At 41.8% G+C, this 19,984-nt stretch overlaps 1 protein-coding gene across 3 annotated transcripts in view; it reads left to right on the top strand.

Moving 5' to 3' along the window:
• The window catches only part of CLPB (caseinolytic mitochondrial matrix peptidase chaperone subunit B), a 129,748-nt gene that overhangs the window by 36,300 nt on the left and 73,464 nt on the right, over window positions 1-19,984 (top strand). For 2 of the 3 annotated variants that reach the window (XM_036426695.2, XM_036426694.2), the window contains exons 4-6: window positions 6,998-7,101; window positions 13,074-13,159; window positions 16,005-16,008. In XM_036426695.2, the coding sequence (XP_036282588.1) occupies window positions 6,998-7,101; window positions 13,074-13,159; window positions 16,005-16,008 (194 nt within the window). The remainder of the gene's footprint in view (window positions 1-6,997; window positions 7,102-13,073; window positions 13,160-16,004; window positions 16,009-19,984) is intronic. The other variant, XM_036426696.2, reaches the window with a different exon arrangement.

Below are 19,984 nucleotides of genomic sequence, written 5' to 3'. Positions count from 1 at the left end.
TATTAATATTTTTGGTTTTCTTGTTGTTTTTGTCCAATGAATAAGAGATAAACCAGTTCCGTTATACTCATGGGTCATTTGCCTAGAGCAGTGGTTCTCAACCTTTCTAATGCCGTGACCCTTTAATACAGTTCCTCATGTTGTGGTGACCTCCAACCATAAAATAATTTTCGTTGCTGTAATTTTGCTACTGTTATGAATTGTAATATAAATATCTATGTTTTCCGATGGTCTTAGGCGACCGCTGCTTTAGAGCCTAAGACCACCGGAAAACACAGATATTTACATTATGATTCATTAACAGTAGCAAAATTACAGTTATGAAGTAGCAACGAAAATAATTTTATGGTTGGGGGTTACCACAGCATGAGGAAATGTATTAAAGCAGTGTTTCCCAACCTTCTCTCATGATGAGAATCACCTGGTGGAGTTGTTAAAACACAGATTCCTGAATCCCAACTAAGAAGTGCTAAACTAGAATTTTTGGGAACATATAGGTAAAATTGCATACCTAACTTAGTGCTCTGTATATAGAATCTGTCTTAGAGCACTAGTTAAGTATACAATTTTACCTATATGTTCCCAAAAATTCTAGTTTAGCACTTCTTAGTTGGGATTCAGGAATCTGTGTTTTAACAACTCCACCAGGTGATTCTCATCATGAGAGAAGGTTGGGAAACACTGTATTAAAGGGTCGTGGCATTAGAAAGGTTGAGAACCACTGCCCTAAAGAGAACCCAGTCTGGGCCCATACCATAGTAAGAATACCTAACAACCAGAGCTTAACCATATTGGTCCATCAGTTGGAAGACATGGAAGCTTTTTTTAACTACAGATTGAAAGGGCATTTAGAAGTAGGCTGAGGACATGAAACTGGGGTTGTCCTAGAAATACTGTGATGGTTGATCTTGATTCCGTGGCCCTCTGCTTAATGTGCCATGCCTTTCTTGAGCCTTACCCCAAATTATCTCATCTTATCTGAGTCCACCATTGATTTTGATCCTTCTCTGAATTGGATTTCCTTTCATAGCTAGCTGCTATGCTCTGTTTTACTTTAACTACTATCTGAAAACATCCCTGTCCCTGGCACATAGTAGGGACTCAGTAACTATGGAATAACACGACAGACTAATGGATGATTGAATGGATGAAAACCAGTGTGGTTTAGGGGAATATACACCAGGTTTGGCCCCAGACAGACCTGAATTTGAATCTTGGTTCATATGCTTATTTAAATATATGTTTATTTATTTCAGAGAGGAATGGAGAAGGAGAGCTAGAAACATCAATGATGAGAGAATCATTGATCAGCTGCCTCCTGCACCCTCCCTCTTGGGGATCGAGCCTGGGCATGTGCCCTGACCATGAATCGAATCCATGACCTCCTGGTTCATAGGTTGACACTCAACCACTGAGCCACACTGGCCAGGCCATGTGCTTATTTAATGTGTATGGATGGGTATCTCATATTGTCTTGCTGAGCCTTAGTTTATTCATTTATAAAATAAGACTAGTACTTCATTGCAAGTGGTTATATAAATCTGAAATAGTGAATGTAAAGTGCTTAATACACTGTGGTTACTTTATGATTACGGATCTTTACCTTTTGAGTAAAGATCTTTGATTATGGATCTTTACCTTTTGAGGGAAGTAAACAAAAGATTATTTTCCTCAATTTAAGGAAATTGGGGCACATTTTCTACACAGGTACCTTGTTTTCCCCCTAATCTTTAGTTAGTTGCCTAAGGAAGCTGGCTTTAAAAAGAAAACTGCTTCACCCCCCAGCTCATGCTCCCTGCCACTTGTAAGACATGCCATTTGTCTTTGGTCTGGCCACCCTGCCTTCCTGACCAACCAGTAGGCCAAATGAGACACAGTTCATTTGACTTTCCAGCAAACCTCCTGAGCTGTGACCTCTTTGCTTCCTCCCCTCATCGAAGTGTGCATTGGGCTGAGAATAGGTCAACTCTTTGTCTTCTCCTTGGGACCATGACACTCATCACAGTGACCCTGCTTTGGATGTGGGGGGTAGAGGAAGGAGGAGTTGGCGGTGCTTCTCCTGAAGCTCAGCATTGTGTAGGGATGACCTGGAGCTGGGATCACTGCCCTTCTTGCTTCACCAACTCCAGCTGCTCGCTAGCCATCTTTGACACGCGCCTGACCCGGCATAGGCCTCAGCTCACACCACAGGTTTCCTCGCTCTTTCCTAAACAATGTGATGACTCTAAGCCCCTCCGGCCACTGAGAGCAGAAAGCCTTAACATCGATCAATGTAGCTGTCCTCCCATGCATTGTGACATCCCAACTGCCCTAAAAGCGGGAGCTCATTAAGGCCAGTGTGGGCCAACCTTCCTACATGTGCTCCCACCTCTAATCTCATTACAGCCTGATCAGCATATTAAAATGAGCCTCATGGGAGCTGTGGCTTCAGAGGGAGTTCCAGGAGTCCCAGGAACTGCCATGCAGGGGCCACTGTCCTGTTCATTTCCTCAGCTTTGTCTGGAAATTGCCTGTAGCCCAGGAAGGGGCTGGTGCTCAGGAGAGGAAGATGGGGATTTTCCAGTTAAACTTCCTGTGGCCTCATTTGGTGGGAGAGGGCTGGGTAGGGCTGAGACAGTTGTTTTCCACTTTTCTTTTCCATTTCCCACCAAATAAATTAATGATTTTATTTATTCCTCCTTCGTTTATTCATGCACTCGTCCAGAAAACATCTGTTGACCACTTACGGTGATCTAGGCCCTGATCAAGGAGCTGGGAAAGGAGGTGGAGACATGGCCCTTGCCTAATAGTCTAGTGCAGTGTTTTTCAACCTTTTTTGGGCAAAGGCACACTTGTTTCATGAAAAAAAGTCACGAGGCACACCACCATTAGAAAATGTTAAAAAATTTAACTCTGTGCCTATATTGACTATATATAAAGTAATTCTCTTGAATAGGAATCAAATAAACACAAAGAAAGTATTTTATAATTACTTTATTATGAAATATTAAGCAAACAAAATAGTGAAAAATTATAAAATTCTTGTCTTGTCTGCACCTACGGCACACCAGGCAACATTAGTGTGCCACGGAACAGCCATTGAAAAACGCTGCACTAGTCTCTCCCCTAACAGTGCATGAAGAGTCTCAGAACCCTATGTCCTCACCAACCCTTGGCATTTTTCAGCTTTCTAACTTTAGTTACTATGTTGAATTTGAAGTGATATCTCATTCTAATTTGCATTTCTCTAATAACAAATGAGCTTGAGGCTATTTGTTAATATACTTTTTGTTTGTTTTATTCTCTGGAAACTGACCATTAAGTTTGCCTAATTTTTCTCTTGGGTTGCTAAAACCGGAGTTGAGTGCTTCTACAGACAGCTACCTGGGAGTCAATATAGGAAAGTGAGGGGCAATAAAGCAGATGATAAGAACATGGACTTTGTGGAAAGGCTGCCACGATTGATCCCACCTCCATCTCTTACAGCTGAATGACTTCTGACAAGTTACTTAACTTCTCAGTGCTTCACTTTTCTTATGTGTAACCTACCTCATGGGGTTGTTGTGAAGATTAAATGTGTTAAAATATAGTGTTTAAATACCATTGGCATATAAGAAGTATATACAAATGTCAGCTTTCATTATTAGACTACTGTCTTCCTCTTACTTAGCCATACACTATACCCTTGAGAAAATATATACTTGTATCAGCAGGCAGTAAGGAATAAGGCAGAGAGAAAATAGCTCTCGGCCTAGAATCAAAGCTTATCAATCCTACTCACATGTGTAACTTACTGAGGTCTTGGGCTCTCTGGACCTGCATTCTCCTGCCTGCCTGTTTCCAGCTCCAGCACAGCTAGCTTTGTCCTGTTGCTGCTCCTCTGTGAGCCTCTCAGCTTGGTGCTATCTATCCTTCGCAAACTTCACCTTCAGTGTTGTTTGCAAGGCTCAGTCCTTTTGGTGTGTCACTCACTCATGGGGAGATAAGAACAGAACAGATTCTGATGGCCACACGGCCACACGAAGGCAAGCATTGGTGCTAGAGCCAAATCACTAACGGACAAACCCCCATTCTCTTGGGCTACTCTAAACATTTTTCTCTCCAGTTAGTAAAGGAAATATTAGTGCATCTGGATATTATCTCTAGCCTTTGAGGTTGATATTGGCATTGGTAGGCATCTAATTGGTAGGTACCGAACACCAGAGCATGGTACCAGCTACTTCAATTTAAGGCATAATGCCTAAACCTCAAAATGTCAGCCAGTATGCCAGCACCAGAACAGAGGGGAGGCTGCAGTTGTCTTCTGGTGAATCACCTTGAATAGCAGTGCCTGCTCCCTCTGTGCCATCAGATTCTAATTTTATGCCTGACCCTGTACTCCTCTTCTCATCCAGGTGGGCCAGCTCATCCTCTCCCCATGGAATTCACCTTCTCCCAAAAGCAATTCTAAATTTGGGGATTTGTTTCTACTTCAGCAAAAAATGTCAAAGAGGCGGAAATCACTTCATTTCCAGTCTCTTCACTACTGCTCCAGGCTACTGCTTTGTTTGCCTTGCCCTGTGGTACCAGTGTATTCCTTGGTTTCTGGTTCCTTACTTTGTTTGTGGTTTACTATTTTTGCCTCAGTCTCCAGTCCTTGCCATCTGACTTGGCTTCTGACTCTCTGAATCACATCTCTGCTGCCTGGTCTCTGTCCCCTTGGTTCTATTTTGACTGAAATTCTTGGCACTCGCAGCCTTGCCTTAGCTTTCACCTGGCTAGTTTCCTACTCTGTTTCTGCTTGGTGCAGCCCACAGGTCCATGAAGTTCTTTTGGTCACCAGAAATCCTTATAGTCATGTAGCCCTCCAGCCTGATCTGGTCTGGCTTCTCCAAGAATGGCCTGATCCCTGTGGAACTCTGGGTTGGATGTACGTGATGGCTGCTAACTACCAGCCATCTGGCAAGGTGTTTGGTGTCACTCTAGGCCACTGAGCAGCCACGGTTCCATTAGTCTTAGCTATATCCCACAGTGGGTCTGCTGTCTTTTGAATTTTATTAAAAGTGAAGGGGATCTTCTCTGAGGTTGCAGAATGAGTTACTAGCCTAGAATGCTAACCCTATTTGCCCTTCAAGTTTGTGAAGTGAATTGCCCATTCCTTTTGATTGTGTTAGCAGCCCCAAGGCTGAGTCTAGTCACTCTCCTCTCCCCATCCTGCCAGACCACTGTCTGCCCTCCAGGGCCAAGGACAGCATACTTGGTTGCTTGGACACGTCTTGCAGCCTGCAAATTGGACAGATAGAATCAATACTCATGAACCTGAAGAGGCCCAGGTAGCACAGTTAGTGACACTAGCTGCCTGGAGGGACAGCCTGCCATGGAAGGGGGTGTGATTGAACAGTGATTGGATACAACAGCTGAGGATTAACCAAATTATGTCCCTTTGAGTTTAGATCGACAAACCTTTCTGTCTTAGACTTTAAAGCAAGCTGACTTGTACAGAATATAGAAGAGTTGCCTTCTTAATATGGGGCTATATCAGCATGAATCCTGGGGCTGGTCAAGTACAATCTGGTGTGTACTTTGGCCCAGACTCATGATATTATCACTAGGATTACATGAACAAAGGGATGAGAGCTCATATTTGTGCAACTCCTTCTATGTGCTAGGCACAATGGAGTTTTACGTTCTTATCTCAACCTACAAGGGAGGCATCATTATCTCTATTATTCTGGTAAGGAAATGGGGTCTTCAGAGGTGTACTAAGTTGTCCAAAACCATAGTCAGTAAATGATAGAGCTTTGATTTGTACCCAAGTCTCTCTATGCTTATTATGAAATGGCATATTGTCTTTCCAATTTAAGTGTCTTAGTTCATACTTCTCTTGATTTCCCCACAGCCTAACCACAGGGTCAGGCACATAGAAGTAATAAATAACATTTGTTGATCACTTACTATATGTCAGTAACTATTCTAAGCACTTTATGTACTTTAATACAGCCAGGTGAACTAGATACTCTTGTTATCCTGGATAATTATAACATTGCAAAATGATGATTTTCTGATTTCCTCCTTCCTTCTACATTTATTACTTTCTACAGTAAGGAAGAGTTTTTCCTTCCCCCCCTTTGACTTATTATTTTCAATATGGACTCCTGGAATCTTATTTTACTCAGTGGGTTGTAATCCATTGCTGTCATTATTCATGTTGTTGCTTAGATTGTCCCATATTTTAAAGCCTATGTTCTTAAACTCTGTACCACACTACCTCTTTATCAGATATTACTTCTCAATGCCTTCAGTTAGTTTGCCTATCTATAACAACCCTTTTGTGCCCTCTTGGCTTTTGATGTAGGAAACAGGAAGACTACTGCCAATCCTATCCAAATTGTGTGTAAACTAGGAGTAAACAGTCTGCATGTGAGAACCTGGCAAATTCTGCTATGAATTAAATATATGAGTTTTAGACATGGATTTTAGTTGCTTAAAGACCCTTTTCATTTCTCTTTGGGATCTTAATCCATATCCTGAATAATTTACCTGTGACAGTCGTCCACCAGGAGATCCTTTTAGGTATGGTAAGTAGACATAGGAGACTCACCTGACCATGTTAGATCAGATGTGAAAGAACCTCAGCTACTAGGGAGATGGATTCTGGTTCTTTTACTTCCGAGGGCTGTGTGTGTTTGAATTACTGAAATTCATTCATCCATTCAGCAAATAAGTGAGCCAGCATTAGCCTAGCACCTGTAACAGTGACTAGAACATAGCATTGGATAAGTAATTGTTGAATAAACACTTTGCCTTTTATAGTTGTGGAAAATGAGCCTTAGAGAGATGTTAAATAACTTGTCCAAAGTCTCTCAGCCAGTAGGTTTCAGGGCCAACTTTTCTCCTTCTGCCTTTGATACTTGCAGAGTTAATGTTCTTTACACTGTGTCATTCATGAGTAGAGGCAAATCTAACCCTCAGCCATGCTTCAGAATCATAATTCCTGGGTCTTTCCTGCTTTTGACACTGTCTTTCTGATTTTTCCCAGTGTGGTGCAGGTCCTGCTTGCTGCTGGTGCTGACCCAAACCTTGGAGACAATTTCAGCAGTGTTTACAAGACTGCCAAGGAGCAGGGAATCCATTCTTTGGAAGGTAAGGGCGAGCTACTCTGCTGTTCTGAGCATTGTCCTCCCTGTGGCTTCCAAGCAGTCTTGCTCTGTGCCAGCTCTACCAGCAGCTCAGAGTGAGGGCCTGCAAGTCCCTTATCCTCTGGAAACTCATGGAGAACCCAAAAATCTTGGAACAGATGGTTATCACAGCCCTTTTGGGCTCTATTATTTATGTCACTTCAGAAGTCTTGGGGAATAAATTAGAGGCCTGATTTCATGAATGGAATGGGGAGTGGGGAGCCTTCCACTGGTGTTTTCCCAAAAGCACCTCAGCCTGTGGGACCTCAGATGAGAGGATAGTGGAGCAGTTTTCCATAAAATAATTAAGGCAACTACATGGAATGTGGATTTGTTCTTCCTCTATTTCCTGTAGACTTTCCCTCTCCCAGAACTAGAAAGCAGCCTTACTGGTTTCCTCAACCTCAGAAATCCTCCAATACTACTCTGAATACTGCTTTTTTCCTCCTCCCGAATATAAAATACAATTCCCCCAGAGTGGAATGGCCCCTCAATCTACTGTATAACCCAGGAAAATAGTGGATCTTCTCTGTGCCTTGATGCCTATGCTTATAGAATGGGATAGTCATCAGGGTCTGCCTGGGGTGTTGTAGAGGTGGTTGTTTAGACTTCTTCAAAAGAAAGCAACAGTGTGCATCTGTACCAGAGCTTGGTCACGTGTCTATTGGAGGGTGCCTGGGCAAGTCTGTGTTGTCTCTGGTAAGTAGCTCTTCCAAAGTGAGATCAAGAAAATGGCAGGTTGCTTTGGCTGCAGTCAGAAATGAATATTTTACATTTGAGTTTTTGCTTGTCTAAACTGGGCCCTCTACCTGGCCATTACCCTGGACCACTCTCAGAGGCTGAGGTCACTCTGTTTCTAACAACAGGGCAGCTGAGCAAGTGGCTGCTTTAGGGTTGGTAGTGATGGCAGGGGGACAGATATCCATGCTGACTGCCTAAAGATCAGAACATTGACCTGGAGGGAGGTTCAGCCAAGGGGAGCAAGAGATGTCAGAGCTGATGTGGGTGTGGTCCAGAAAACGGAGGTGTCATGCTGCCCCAGCAAGATTTCTCAAATTGGCAGCATAAGGGGAATGTCAAGAGCATCAGAGCATTGCTGCCCAGATGAAGTGTGAAGTTGCCCTTCCCCGCCTCTTCACCTCTCTAATGCCACTTCTTCTGTCAGACTCCTCCATTCTGCAGCTAGTTCCTCCACAGAGCCTTTCCTATCCTTGGCAATAATTGCAACCTGCTCTCAGCTACTCTTGAATATTCTTTAAATCTTGCCTTTTGTATGGTTTTTGAACTCTCATCTGCCCATGTCTTTTTTTCCCTCCTTAGCTGACAGTTCCATGTGTAGGCTATGACCTATGCCTCCTTGGAATCCTGGCTGAATTGGAGGAATTATGCTCACTTTATGTTTCATGCAGAGGAGAATTTCATGAGTGCCAAACTTGCCCTACAGTTGCAGTTTGATATGAGGGAACTCTACTTATGGGCTGTCTTCTCACTCAGACACAGCTTTGCTGCCTGCTTTAGCTCTGTCTTCTGTTCAGATGCTCTTACCAAAAAACAAGGAGGAGCATTTGCTGAGAGGGAGGGCCATGAAGAAGGGAAGGGATTGTTTGAGTGCCTTCTCACATGTTCTCAGGATCCCAACAGAGCTCAGTAAACATTTTTTATTTCATAGATATCAGAGCTGTGAAGCCATCTAGTCCAATCTCTGCTGTTGCATGATTTCTACCCTCTGTCTTCGTTTTGTACTTTTGTGCTTTGATAGTTCTGTCCTGGTTGGTACTACATTCAATATTCTACCGTGTTTCCCCGAAAATAAGACATCCTCCGAAAATACGACTTAGCGCATGGAAAGATAAGACATCCCCTGAAAATAAGACCTAGCGCAACTTTGGGAGAAAAAAATTAATATAAGACTCTGTCTTATTTTCGGGGAAACAGGATAGATCAGTGGTCAGCAAACTTTTTTTGGAAAAAGCCAGATAGTAAACATTTTAAGCTTTGTGAGCTCTTCATTGTGGTGCAGAAGCAGCCATAGACAATGCATAATTGAATATGCATAGGTATATTCCAATAAAACTTGGAACATATCTTTGGCTCAGTGGATAGAGCGTCGGCCTGCAGACTGAAAGGTCCCAGGTTTGATTCTGGTCAAGGGCATGTACTTTGGTTGCGGGCACATCCCCTGTGGGGGGTGTGCAAGAGGCAGTTGATCAATGTTGCTCTCTCATCAATGTTTCTAACTCTCTATCCCTCTCTCTGCCTCTCTGTAAAAAAATCAATAAAATATATTTTTAAATAAATAAATATCTTGGCTTATTTTGTATGACCTACAAAATTAGTGAATAGGTTTGCTTTTAAAAGCATTTTTTTAATCCTCACCTATATGTTTTTATTTATTTCATTGAGAGAGGGAGAGAGACACACACATTGGTTGGTTGCCTCCTGTACATTCCCTGACAATACGTGTACTGACTGGGGATTAAACCCACACTTTAGGTATGTGCCCTGACCGGGAATCAAATCCACAATGTTTTTGGTATATGGGATGATGTTCCAATCAACTGAGCCACTGGCCAGGGCCTAGTGAAAAGGCTTTCTATGAACTTATTTGTTCATTCAAAAATAGTTTAATTTTAAAAAAAATATGTTTTTATTGGTTTTAGAGAGAGGAAGAGGGAGAGAGATAAACATCAATCAGCTGTCTCCTGCACACTCCCCACCAGGGATCGAGCTCACATTCCATGCATTTGCCCTGATTGGGAATGAACTAGTGACCCCGTGGTGTATGGGATGACACTCAATCGACGAAAATTTTTTATTGATTACATGTCTACCTAGCAGTCATTGTTTTAGACACTTGATTTAGTCAAGTTCCCTGCCATCAGGTATTTTACATGCTAGTCTTTGATTAAAATGTTTATAAAGACTATATTCAAGTATAGAGCCCTAGAGCACTTGGTCAGGACAAATTTGAAGCATCTTTTGATATTCACAACTATAAATCTTCCAAACTTTATTCTTTTCTAGCCTCATTTCTCTATCATGTCCACAAAATTTTAAAGAGATTTTCTCAGATTTCTCGCTAAAGTATAAATATGTTTAGCAGTTGTTGTATTTCTTGCCCAGGAACCCTTTCTCAGGAGGATTTTAAGTAATTTTGGCAATGTCTGATCACCTCCTTAGGGAACCCATACCGGTGCTTAAGTGTTTAAGAGCTGCTTTAAAAAAAAACACTCTAGAAATTTTGTCAGGAATCATTGATAACTCATTGTTCTGTAGCTTACAAGATTGACCCCTTTGTGCACTTTTTTAAAAAATTCCAGACTACCCTTGCCTACCAGTTTTCTGGCAGCTCATCTGATTTTCCCTGGCATGTCAGTTTGGATATATTCTGCTATCCAAATTTATGGACTCTATGGAGTGATAGTCCTTTCGAATCATCTCAGGGCCTTTAGTTCCTTCTTAGCCATATTTCCCTCTCCTTTTTCCATTTATAGATATTTCATTTTTTTCATCCATTTAACCAATATTTATTGGTTGCCTACTGTATGCAAGCACTGAACCCAGCTTTTGTTCATTCTCTTTGATGAAGTAGATGGAAACCAAAGAATCCTGTTGTTCTCTTTTCTTCCAATGAGACTGACCTTTTCACAGGCAGTTACCTGACTTATGGGAATGTGGAGGAGGGTAGAGTAGAACAAGAGGTGTAAGCCCCTTGCCCAGAGTGTGTCTAGGCAAATTCAGAGGAAAATCACAAGGTCAAGAAAAATAGGCAGTCCTTCACTATTGGAGCATAGAGTCAGTAACAAAGTCCATCAAATTTCTAGTAGATATTTCTGTGGGCCTCAGCCTGTGCTCAGTGCTAAAGGGAGGTGGTTAAGTTGTAATTTGTGATCTTGGCAAGACCTCCCTAAAACCCAATAATATATTCTTTGTCTATCATATCATATTGTGCCAATCAAGAAATAAATATGTGATGTGTGAATTGTAAAGTGTTCTACAGTTGTAATTGCTTATTAGTCTTATTTATTTGTAATCCAGCATGCATTTACTGAGTATCAGGCACTCTGCCAAATGCTGGGAATACAAAAATGAATTTACATGGTCTAGCCCCTCAGTAGTGCTTGCAGTCAAGTAAGACAGACTTATAAACAAGGCACCACAGTGCAGAGTGGTAAATGCAAAGATACATGTACAAAGGATATTGGTAACACTGATATAGTTAGTGATAAGCTCTACCTCACGGCAGGCTGGTGTCTGCAAAGTGTCACAGGGTGACTGAATTGGGCCTTAAGGATGAGTCGGAAGTTGCCAGGCAGACAAAGAGGGATGAACCTGCCAGGCAGAGAGAGTAACATATGCAGAGACATGGGGGGGGTGGGGGGGGGGTGAGTGACAGCAGGTAGAATCCTCTGTCACATTGCTGAGAAGAATAGCAAGAAGTAAGAGTGGAGAGGAAATTGGGGTTCCACATTGGAATGATTTTGTAAGGGGACCAAAGGGCATTGGAGAAGTTGTCTTATATTATCTCAAAGAGGCTCTATATCTGTTCTGCCTGTTCAGAATAGGTATAGCCTGGAGAGAAAAGAAACTCATGTGCCCTCTTTGCTGAGACTTTGTAACTGATTGCCCCATTCTTTGTGAAATGCTTCTCCTGTTTTACACATGGCCATTGCTCTTTAATGAGGAGCCTGCTCAGCTGGGCATATCACAGTATTTTCCACCCTATCAGTGTTTATGTTTCTGGGTAGGTTTGCTGGTGTAGCAATGCAGAACTCTTTGGCATAAAAATCTTGTTGGCCTGGCTCTTCTGTTCCTTTCTTCAGCCCTCAAAGTGGCATATGCAGAGGCTCAGTGGTGTTCTGGAGAAAGGTCGGGCTTTGGTGCCAGGCAGTCATCTAAGCTGTCCCTATCTATGTGATCTTCAGCGAGAGGATTTCAGATTTCTCATTTGTATCATAGGAATAACAATATCTATGTTGTAGGGTTGTTAGGATGACTAGAAATAATCACAGATAAAGCATAGTGACCTTTGATGAAAAATTACTTTATGAAGGTAGTTTTGGCTCAGTGTATTGCAGGCTCAGTACCTGCCTTAGAGGTACTGAGCAGCTCACCATTCAAGGGGGCACTGACAGAGGCTAGATGTCTGTCCATCAGGGATTCTGCAGAGGGTATTCTTGCCCTGAAACATTGGGTTATATGGCCTCCAAGGTCCATGTCAGCCATGTGATTTTAGGATTTTAGAAACTCTAGGCTCACCTTCAGAGCAAGTAATGTACTTAAAAGTAGTGGGATTTGACCTGGGCTTTGGAAGGTGATGAGGAGGGGGAAAAGAAGATGCTAAGCAGGTGACACAGCTTGAGCAAAGGCACACAGAGAGGACACAGGGAGGGGAGCATGGAGATCACAGCTGCTGCTTTACCAACTCATTCCTTGATCTCGATCCCTAAGTACCTGAGCCCCACGCATGCCCACTTCAGAAGAGTCCCACTTGTGGCTGGCTGATGGGTGGTGGAACACAATCCTCAGGTAGAGGAGGCAGTAAATTAGTGGTAACAGAAAACAAGTCGCCCAGCCAGGGATGCCGCTGGCTGCTTGTAAGTAACTGTTATAAACATTGGGTGTCTGGGGCTGTCAGAAATGCAAGCGAGCACTCTGAGTGCCTCTCATATGTACAATTAAAACAATAAAACACGGCAGAAACGTGGCCAGAGCAGACTATAAATCAGATTCTCTTCTCAGCTTCAAGTGGCAGCTGAATAAAGATGAGTTGTACAGAAACTGGGTTGGCATAGGGCCCTTCTGGGTTAGAGGGCCTGGCTTTCCGGCTAGACCTGCCATAGTCATCCCTATCTGCCATGGTAGCCTCCTTCTCACAGCTCCAGGGGCTGGAGATCCTCACCTGCTGTGGCTGACCTCCCATCTCTATGTCTTTGGATGGGGGCCAGGACTGTGCAAGCTGGAGCATCACAAACCAGTGGACAAATGCCCTGGAATTTAGGAGATGGCTAGGAGCCCCCACAGTGGTAATGGAACTGCTCTCTAATATTTCTTCCCCTCTCAAGGCATGCCAAAGAGTGGTCTCATTCTAGCTCATCTATTTGGTATAAGTTAACCACCCAGCACCACTGTGTGCTAATCCCTACTCAGTCACAGCAGAGAGAATGTAAACCCTGGGAGAGAACAGACTCAGATGGGAGTAATAAAGGCTTCCAAGACAACATATGTACTACCTTAATTAATACATTAAAAAAAAAAAAAAGTCATCCAGAGAGCTTGTTAAAACAGCTAATTCCTGAGCCCAACGCCTAGAAATTTTGATTTAGTAGGGACCTGAGGTTTTACATTTCTAACAGGCCCCCACTCTTTGAGTAGTATGAGCTAGACTACAGATGTTAATTGTGCTTGAAAAGCTTTAAAGACTCATCTGTACCTTCTCTTCCTGGAAGAGACCTTATTTTGCATTTAAGCTTCACTCCTAGAGAAGCTGTGTGCTTATGCCTTGTATTATGGGTGTATAGAACACAATAGCTGCGAACCTGGAGCAATTTTCTGCACCTCTCAGAGGCTCTGTCTTCTTATTTGTAAAATAAAGATTGTTGGGAAAATTAGAGATAGTATATTTATGCATAGCTTGAAACTGGAGCATAGAAGGAGTCAATATAAATTTATGTTTTTACATCATCATCATTATTCTTATCACACACTCATGGAACTTCATGAGAACTTCAGAGTCTTTGGCACAGCCTTCTAAATGCTTTTCAGTGGTAAGCTATTATTCAGAAAGAGGCAAACATTATTTAGAGTCCAAGGAATGGCTGTTCATCATCTGACTGTGTGACCTTGGGTAATTCTCTTTATCCATCTGAACCTTGATTATCTCATCCTATACCACAGATTTATTGTAAAGATCAAATGGAAGTACTTATGAGAGAATTTAAAAAAATACAAAGTATCTTGTATCTACATGTAAGGTGCTAGCAAGAATAGTGATTAATAATAATTAAGATTAATAACATGATCAATACATTATTCAGCAAGGATCCAGTCAGAGGTATAGATAACAAGAACTACTGGAATTCAGAGAAGACAATCTCTGGCTGAAGCAGTCAAGAAAATAAAAGGGTATTTGAGCCTTGAAGTATAAGAAGGTTTTATGGAGGGCCTGTAGGTAGGTGCAGTTGGGTGTGACCAGAGAAGAGGTGTGGATGTCCAAAACATTCAAAGGCAGGAAACAGAAAAAATATGTTTCAGGCCAGCAAGTGAACTTGTTAGGGTAAAGCATCCGCACAGCAAAAGGTTCATTTTAGGGAGTAATGAGCAGTTAGTAAATTGGGACCAGATTGAATGCTTGGACTTTGTGTCCTTTAGATAGAGAGGAGCCTTGAAGGTCCTATAGGATAGGATACCATGGAAACTGATTCCTTCCAGGGTGGAGAATTGGGGAGGTGATAATACGGTTATGATGATGATGATAGCTTTAGCAGCAGCAGCAGCAGCATTTAGTAATATTGTGTGCTACAATCCTATGATGTAGGTGCTAAAGGACACCGAGGCCCAGAGATAATGTCAAACACAGTAGAACTGTCTCCTGCTCTTGTCTCCAGCAACCATATCAGTCTGTTCTTACCTCCCTACCCCCACCCCCTCATACGTAGTCAGCTCAGAACCTCCGGCTTGTCCAATGTCTTAGAAAGCTTGGATTTCTGCGAGGCCAAAAGCTGTTTGGGCAAGTTATTATTTTTTATAATGTCCCTGACTCTTCCTCATCATTGTCATAGCCTTGTTGCACCTCCAGGGCCGTGGTCCTACACGTCATTTCTCAGCAGTGCTGTCCACTAGAGAGTCACCAAGATGAGCACTGTCAATCCATCAGGCCTTTTGGCCAACTACAATACAAGATTAAGTGTATCAGTGAGTAGGTTAATTGTGTTCATCCTTCTAGCCCTCCAAACCTGTATATTTGACTAGGAGAGGGAAATAGACTAGTTGACATGTTTTATTAAAAAGAATAAATTTGATGCATTTATAAAAATAAGGAAATGTGGGATGGGGTAGCAAAGAACTAGTCTTGTGATTTTTAACTGATTTACATATTTTGTGTATAAATATTTTTTCATCAAAAGTTCCAAATCAAGGATGGGTCCCACATACCACACAAAATATATTAGAGACATTTATATGGATAGCAGGAAGGGAGACAGAGGGCTGAAATTTTCCAGGCACCCAATGATTGATGGGGGCTGAGGCTCCCCCTGACGCTTTATTGAGTTTCCGATGATTATCTCTCGCTGAGACATTTTTTACAGATGACGGTCGAGCTGTCACAATGGACCATGGGGGAAAAAAACCCAACAATAATAACACTTTAATCTTTTTACTGCACTGCTCCCTAGTATCTCAGATTCATCTTCCCTGACGCACGCAGTTCATTATTCTGCCCCTCCCTGGATGGGAAATAAAGGAAAATAAATATATATGTAGACACACTTACCACATACATATATACACACACACACAGAGTGTATAAAAGAGACCACCTCAGAACCAGAGAGGGACAGAATTTATTGTTCTTTTTGCAAGTGTTGAGGTTTATTAGTAAAGATGCTGGGTTGGCTTGGAATTGGCTATTAATTACGGCATTTTGTATTTGTTTTTTATTGTAACTTTTTAACATCTTGAAGAAAAGGCAGAAAGAGAGGTAAGCAGGTGTAGAGAAGAAAGCACAGAGGGACCTAATTTGACCAACCAAGTAACAGAGCTGGCTGAGAGGCAAAGAGAGCAGGCTCCTTCCTCTTGTTGCCAGCCCTGCCTAGAGGATCCCTGTAGCGGAAATAATACTGCTTTGGAGGGGGAAAAGGGGAGGAGGGCGGCTCTGGAGCAGGGATAGTGAGGGATAGTGAGCTTAGAGAAATTATAGGACATATCAAAGGCAATCCCAGCATGTTACCTCTCTGTTAGGAGAGGTTGGAAGTAAAAGAGGTTTAAATGGAGTGTTGATGGGTCTATAGATAATAGATTAACATTTTGCCTTATCTTGGATTTTTTTTTAAAGTAGTTAGAATGGTATAAAAGAATTCCCAGGCATATTCAGTTCCCTTCAACAATTAACACATGACCAATGTTGTTTCCACTATACTACCCATCCACTTCCCCCTACCTCCCATATATATGTGTATGTGTGTGAATGTGCTTGTTTGTTTGTTTGTTTTTTCAAGAATAAGGGGGGGAGAGAGATAGAAACATCAATGATGAGAGATTCATTGATTGGCTGCCTCCCACATGCCCCTTACTGAGGTTTAAGCCTGCAACCCAGGCATGTGCCCTGACAGGGAATTAAACTGTGACCTCCTGGTTAATAGATCCATGCTCAACCACTGAACCACACTGGCCCAGCTATATATATTGTTAATTCTCACTTGAGGATATTGTTTTCCATTGATTTTTAGGGTAGAGTGGAAGGGACGGGGGAGAGAGAGAGAAATATTGATCAGTTACCTCTCATACATGCTCCTAGGAATCAAATCCACAACTTGTGTATGTGCCCAGACTGGAAATCAAACCCACAACTTTTCTGAGCCATACTGGCCAGGGCATATTTTTACCATCTCTGAGACATATCAATAACAACATGTGAATCTGATTTAGATCCTGATTCAAACAAACTATAAAATTGCAATTGTAAGACAATTAGAAATTTGAACATCTTTGCATTTGATGATGTGAAGGTGAAACGAGTTCTGCGGCATGCCCCAGACACTGACAGGAGGGAGATTTTTATATGATGTGCATTTTACTAATTTTGTTTCATTTCTGTCACTTCTATTATAGAGAAAGGGCAAATAGCAATATTAATATATTTCTTCTAATTAATTCCCTTGTTATGTGCATGAATTTCATGCTCTGGACCACTAGCAGATAAATAAAAGGAAGGAATAGTGAGACCATACAGAAAAAAAGAGTACAAGCCTTGGGTTGATCAGACCAGCTCTGTCATTACCTACTGATGTGACCTGAGACAAGCTGCATAACCTCGCCAAGTCCTGGTTTCTTCATTAATAGGAATAATGACATGTATGGTTCTTCTGAGGAAAATAGTTGTGAGTTTCCTAGCACAATACCTGTCACATAGTAAGTGTTCAATAAATTCAGGCTATATGCGTGTTGGAGGAAGAATCTTAGTCCTTGGTATATTAGCCTTCAGGACTCACCTGTGACCTTCCACTAAGTATGAAATGTGCTCCCTGCAGTGAGCCTGCCATATTCTACAGTGTTAGTGTTAGTGGTGATTCTGGCCAGAGTTTGAGTGGCATCAGGAAGAGGTAAGGGCAAATAATAAATTTAGTACCATTTATTGAATCCTTACTACATGCCAAGTAATTTTCTGAGTTCCTTATATACATTTTTTTTATGTAACAGCTTTATTGAAATTTAATTCACACACTGTACAATTCAGTCACTTAAAGTGTATAATGCAGTCGTTTATAGTATATTCACAAGAGTTGTGCAGCTATCACCACAATTAGTTTTAGAACATTTTCATTACCCCATAAATAAATCTCATACCCATTATTAATCATTCCCCGTTTTATCTCTCAACTTCCTTAGAACTTGACAACTACTAACTAATCTATCTCTATAGATTTGCCTGTTCTGGACATTTCATATAAATGGAATCATACAACATGCGTTCTTTTGTGACTGGCTTCTTTCTTTAGCATGTGTTCAAGGTCCATCAATGTTATAGCACATGCCCTAGCCAACCTTGCTCAGTGGATAGAGCATCAGCCTGTAGACTGGAGAGTTTCAGGTTCGATTCTGGTCAGAGGCATGTTCCTCAATTGCAGGCTCAGTCTGTGGCCCTGGTCAGGCATGTGCGGGAGGCAGCCAATCAATGTGTCTCTCTGACATGGATGTTTCTCTCTCTGTGTCTTTCCCACTCCCTCTAAAAATCAGTGGGAAAATATCCTCAGGTGAGGATTAACAGCAAAGAAAAAATTTTGTAGCATGTATTAGTACTTTATTCCTTTTTCATAGTCAAATAATATTCCATTAATGCATATGCCACATTTTATTTATCCATTCATCAGTCAAAGGAAAGTTGGGTTGTTTCTACTTTTGGCTATAATGAATAATGCTGCTATGAATGTTTGTGTACAAGTTATTGTGTGGACATAATGTTTTCATTGGGGGGGGGGGGTTATTTCTGGGAATAGAATTGCTGGGTCATATTGTAAATCTGTGTTTAACCTTTTGAGGAACTGCCAGGCTGTTTTCCAAAGTGGCTGCACTATTTTATTCCTACCAGCCATCTATGAGGAATCAGTTCCTCTGCATCCTTACCAGTACCTGTTATTGCCTGTCTTTTTTACTTTAGCCACCCTAATGGATGTGAAGTGGTATATTGTGGTTTTGAATTGCATTTCCCTGTTGGCTAATGATGTTTGGCTTCTTTTTGTGTGTTTTTGGCCATTTGTATTTTCCAAAAATATCTTTGGAAAAATATATACTCAGATCCTGTGTGCATTTCTTAATTGGGTTTATCATTGGATCTTATTAGGTCGGTGATACTACTTATTTTGCTGGTGAGGAAACAAGGTCTCACAGATGGTAAGGATTTTGATCCAAGTTGGTGAGTTTTGCTTCCCAGGCTAACTGACTGTGACTTCTCTGCTCTTTCTAATAACACAGTGCTGCCTACTGAGGATTCACTGTAGCATCACCACAGACCTCTTTTGGGATCCTCAACCAGCAGGAGGGGAGGAATTGAAAGTCTATATTGAGAAATTAACTGGGACCAGAAATGAGAGGCTTCTGAAAGTCAAACAGAAGAATGTAGACATTATGGGTTCCAGGACAGGAGAGATATGTTAATTTGAAAATTGCCATTTCCTAGGTGCCAATTATTTCCTGTTCTCCTCACTATACTCCATCGTTTCTAATTTTCACAGCAACCTAATTAATAGATATTTGCCAATAAGAAATTTGAGACCCAGAGGGATGGAATCATTTTCCAGAGTCATCAGGACTAGAATCCATGTCTCTCTGACTCAAAATTCTGAATTCTTTCCTTTCAGAGATACTTTATTAAAAAAAGATTATTTTATACTATTTGTAGTGTTTACATACTCTTGAGGGTAGAGCCCATTCTCTATCCCCATGGCCCAGCCTGTACAAAGTACTTAATAAAATGTTTAGTGGATGAATGAGGAAACAGACTACAGTGTATTGTGTAGAAGGACCTAATTCCAACTGGGATTTCTGGAGGAAGATGAGCTAATACGTGAGATATTGGAGGTCTCGTCGCAAGGCTTGGTGTCCTGGGAGCTTGGGTCTAACTTAGTAAACATGGGGCTTGGGAAGAATGTGCCCAGGCATCCTTTGCTTTCTTAGAGCAGGATCAGGCAGGTTTGGCCAGACTTATGTCTTCTTAGTGTTTTTCACAGAACATTAGAGTGGGAAAGACCCTCGGGAGATCATATACCCCAGTGTTTCTCAGAGTCTTCTTGGGGAAACAACACAATGGGCTTTTTAAAATGTATATTCCCAGGCACTGCCTGCTGAATCTAAATTGTTGAAGTGGGGGCCCAAGATTCCGTGTTTTGTTACAAATTACCCAGGTTGTGGTATTGTTTTAATATATTTTTATTGATTTCAGAGAGGATGGGAGAGAGAAACATCAATGATGCCAGACAGTCCATTTCCCCCCTCTATGAGTCTGGGTCCCCAGAGTCTGGCCCAGAACTGGAATTCAGAGCAATTGGGAGCTTGTGTCTCCCTCCCGAGATTGCACAGCTCCTGGGAATCGCGGGAAGAGGCTGAGCTGAGGGAACGGGACTTATATCTAG

This window comes from Pipistrellus kuhlii, unplaced genomic scaffold, assembly GCF_014108245.1.
Source record: "Pipistrellus kuhlii isolate mPipKuh1 unplaced genomic scaffold, mPipKuh1.p scaffold_m20_p_9, whole genome shotgun sequence".
Lineage (NCBI taxonomy): Eukaryota > Metazoa > Chordata > Mammalia > Chiroptera > Vespertilionidae > Pipistrellus > Pipistrellus kuhlii.
This window is presented reverse-complemented; position numbering and strand designations above follow the sequence as displayed.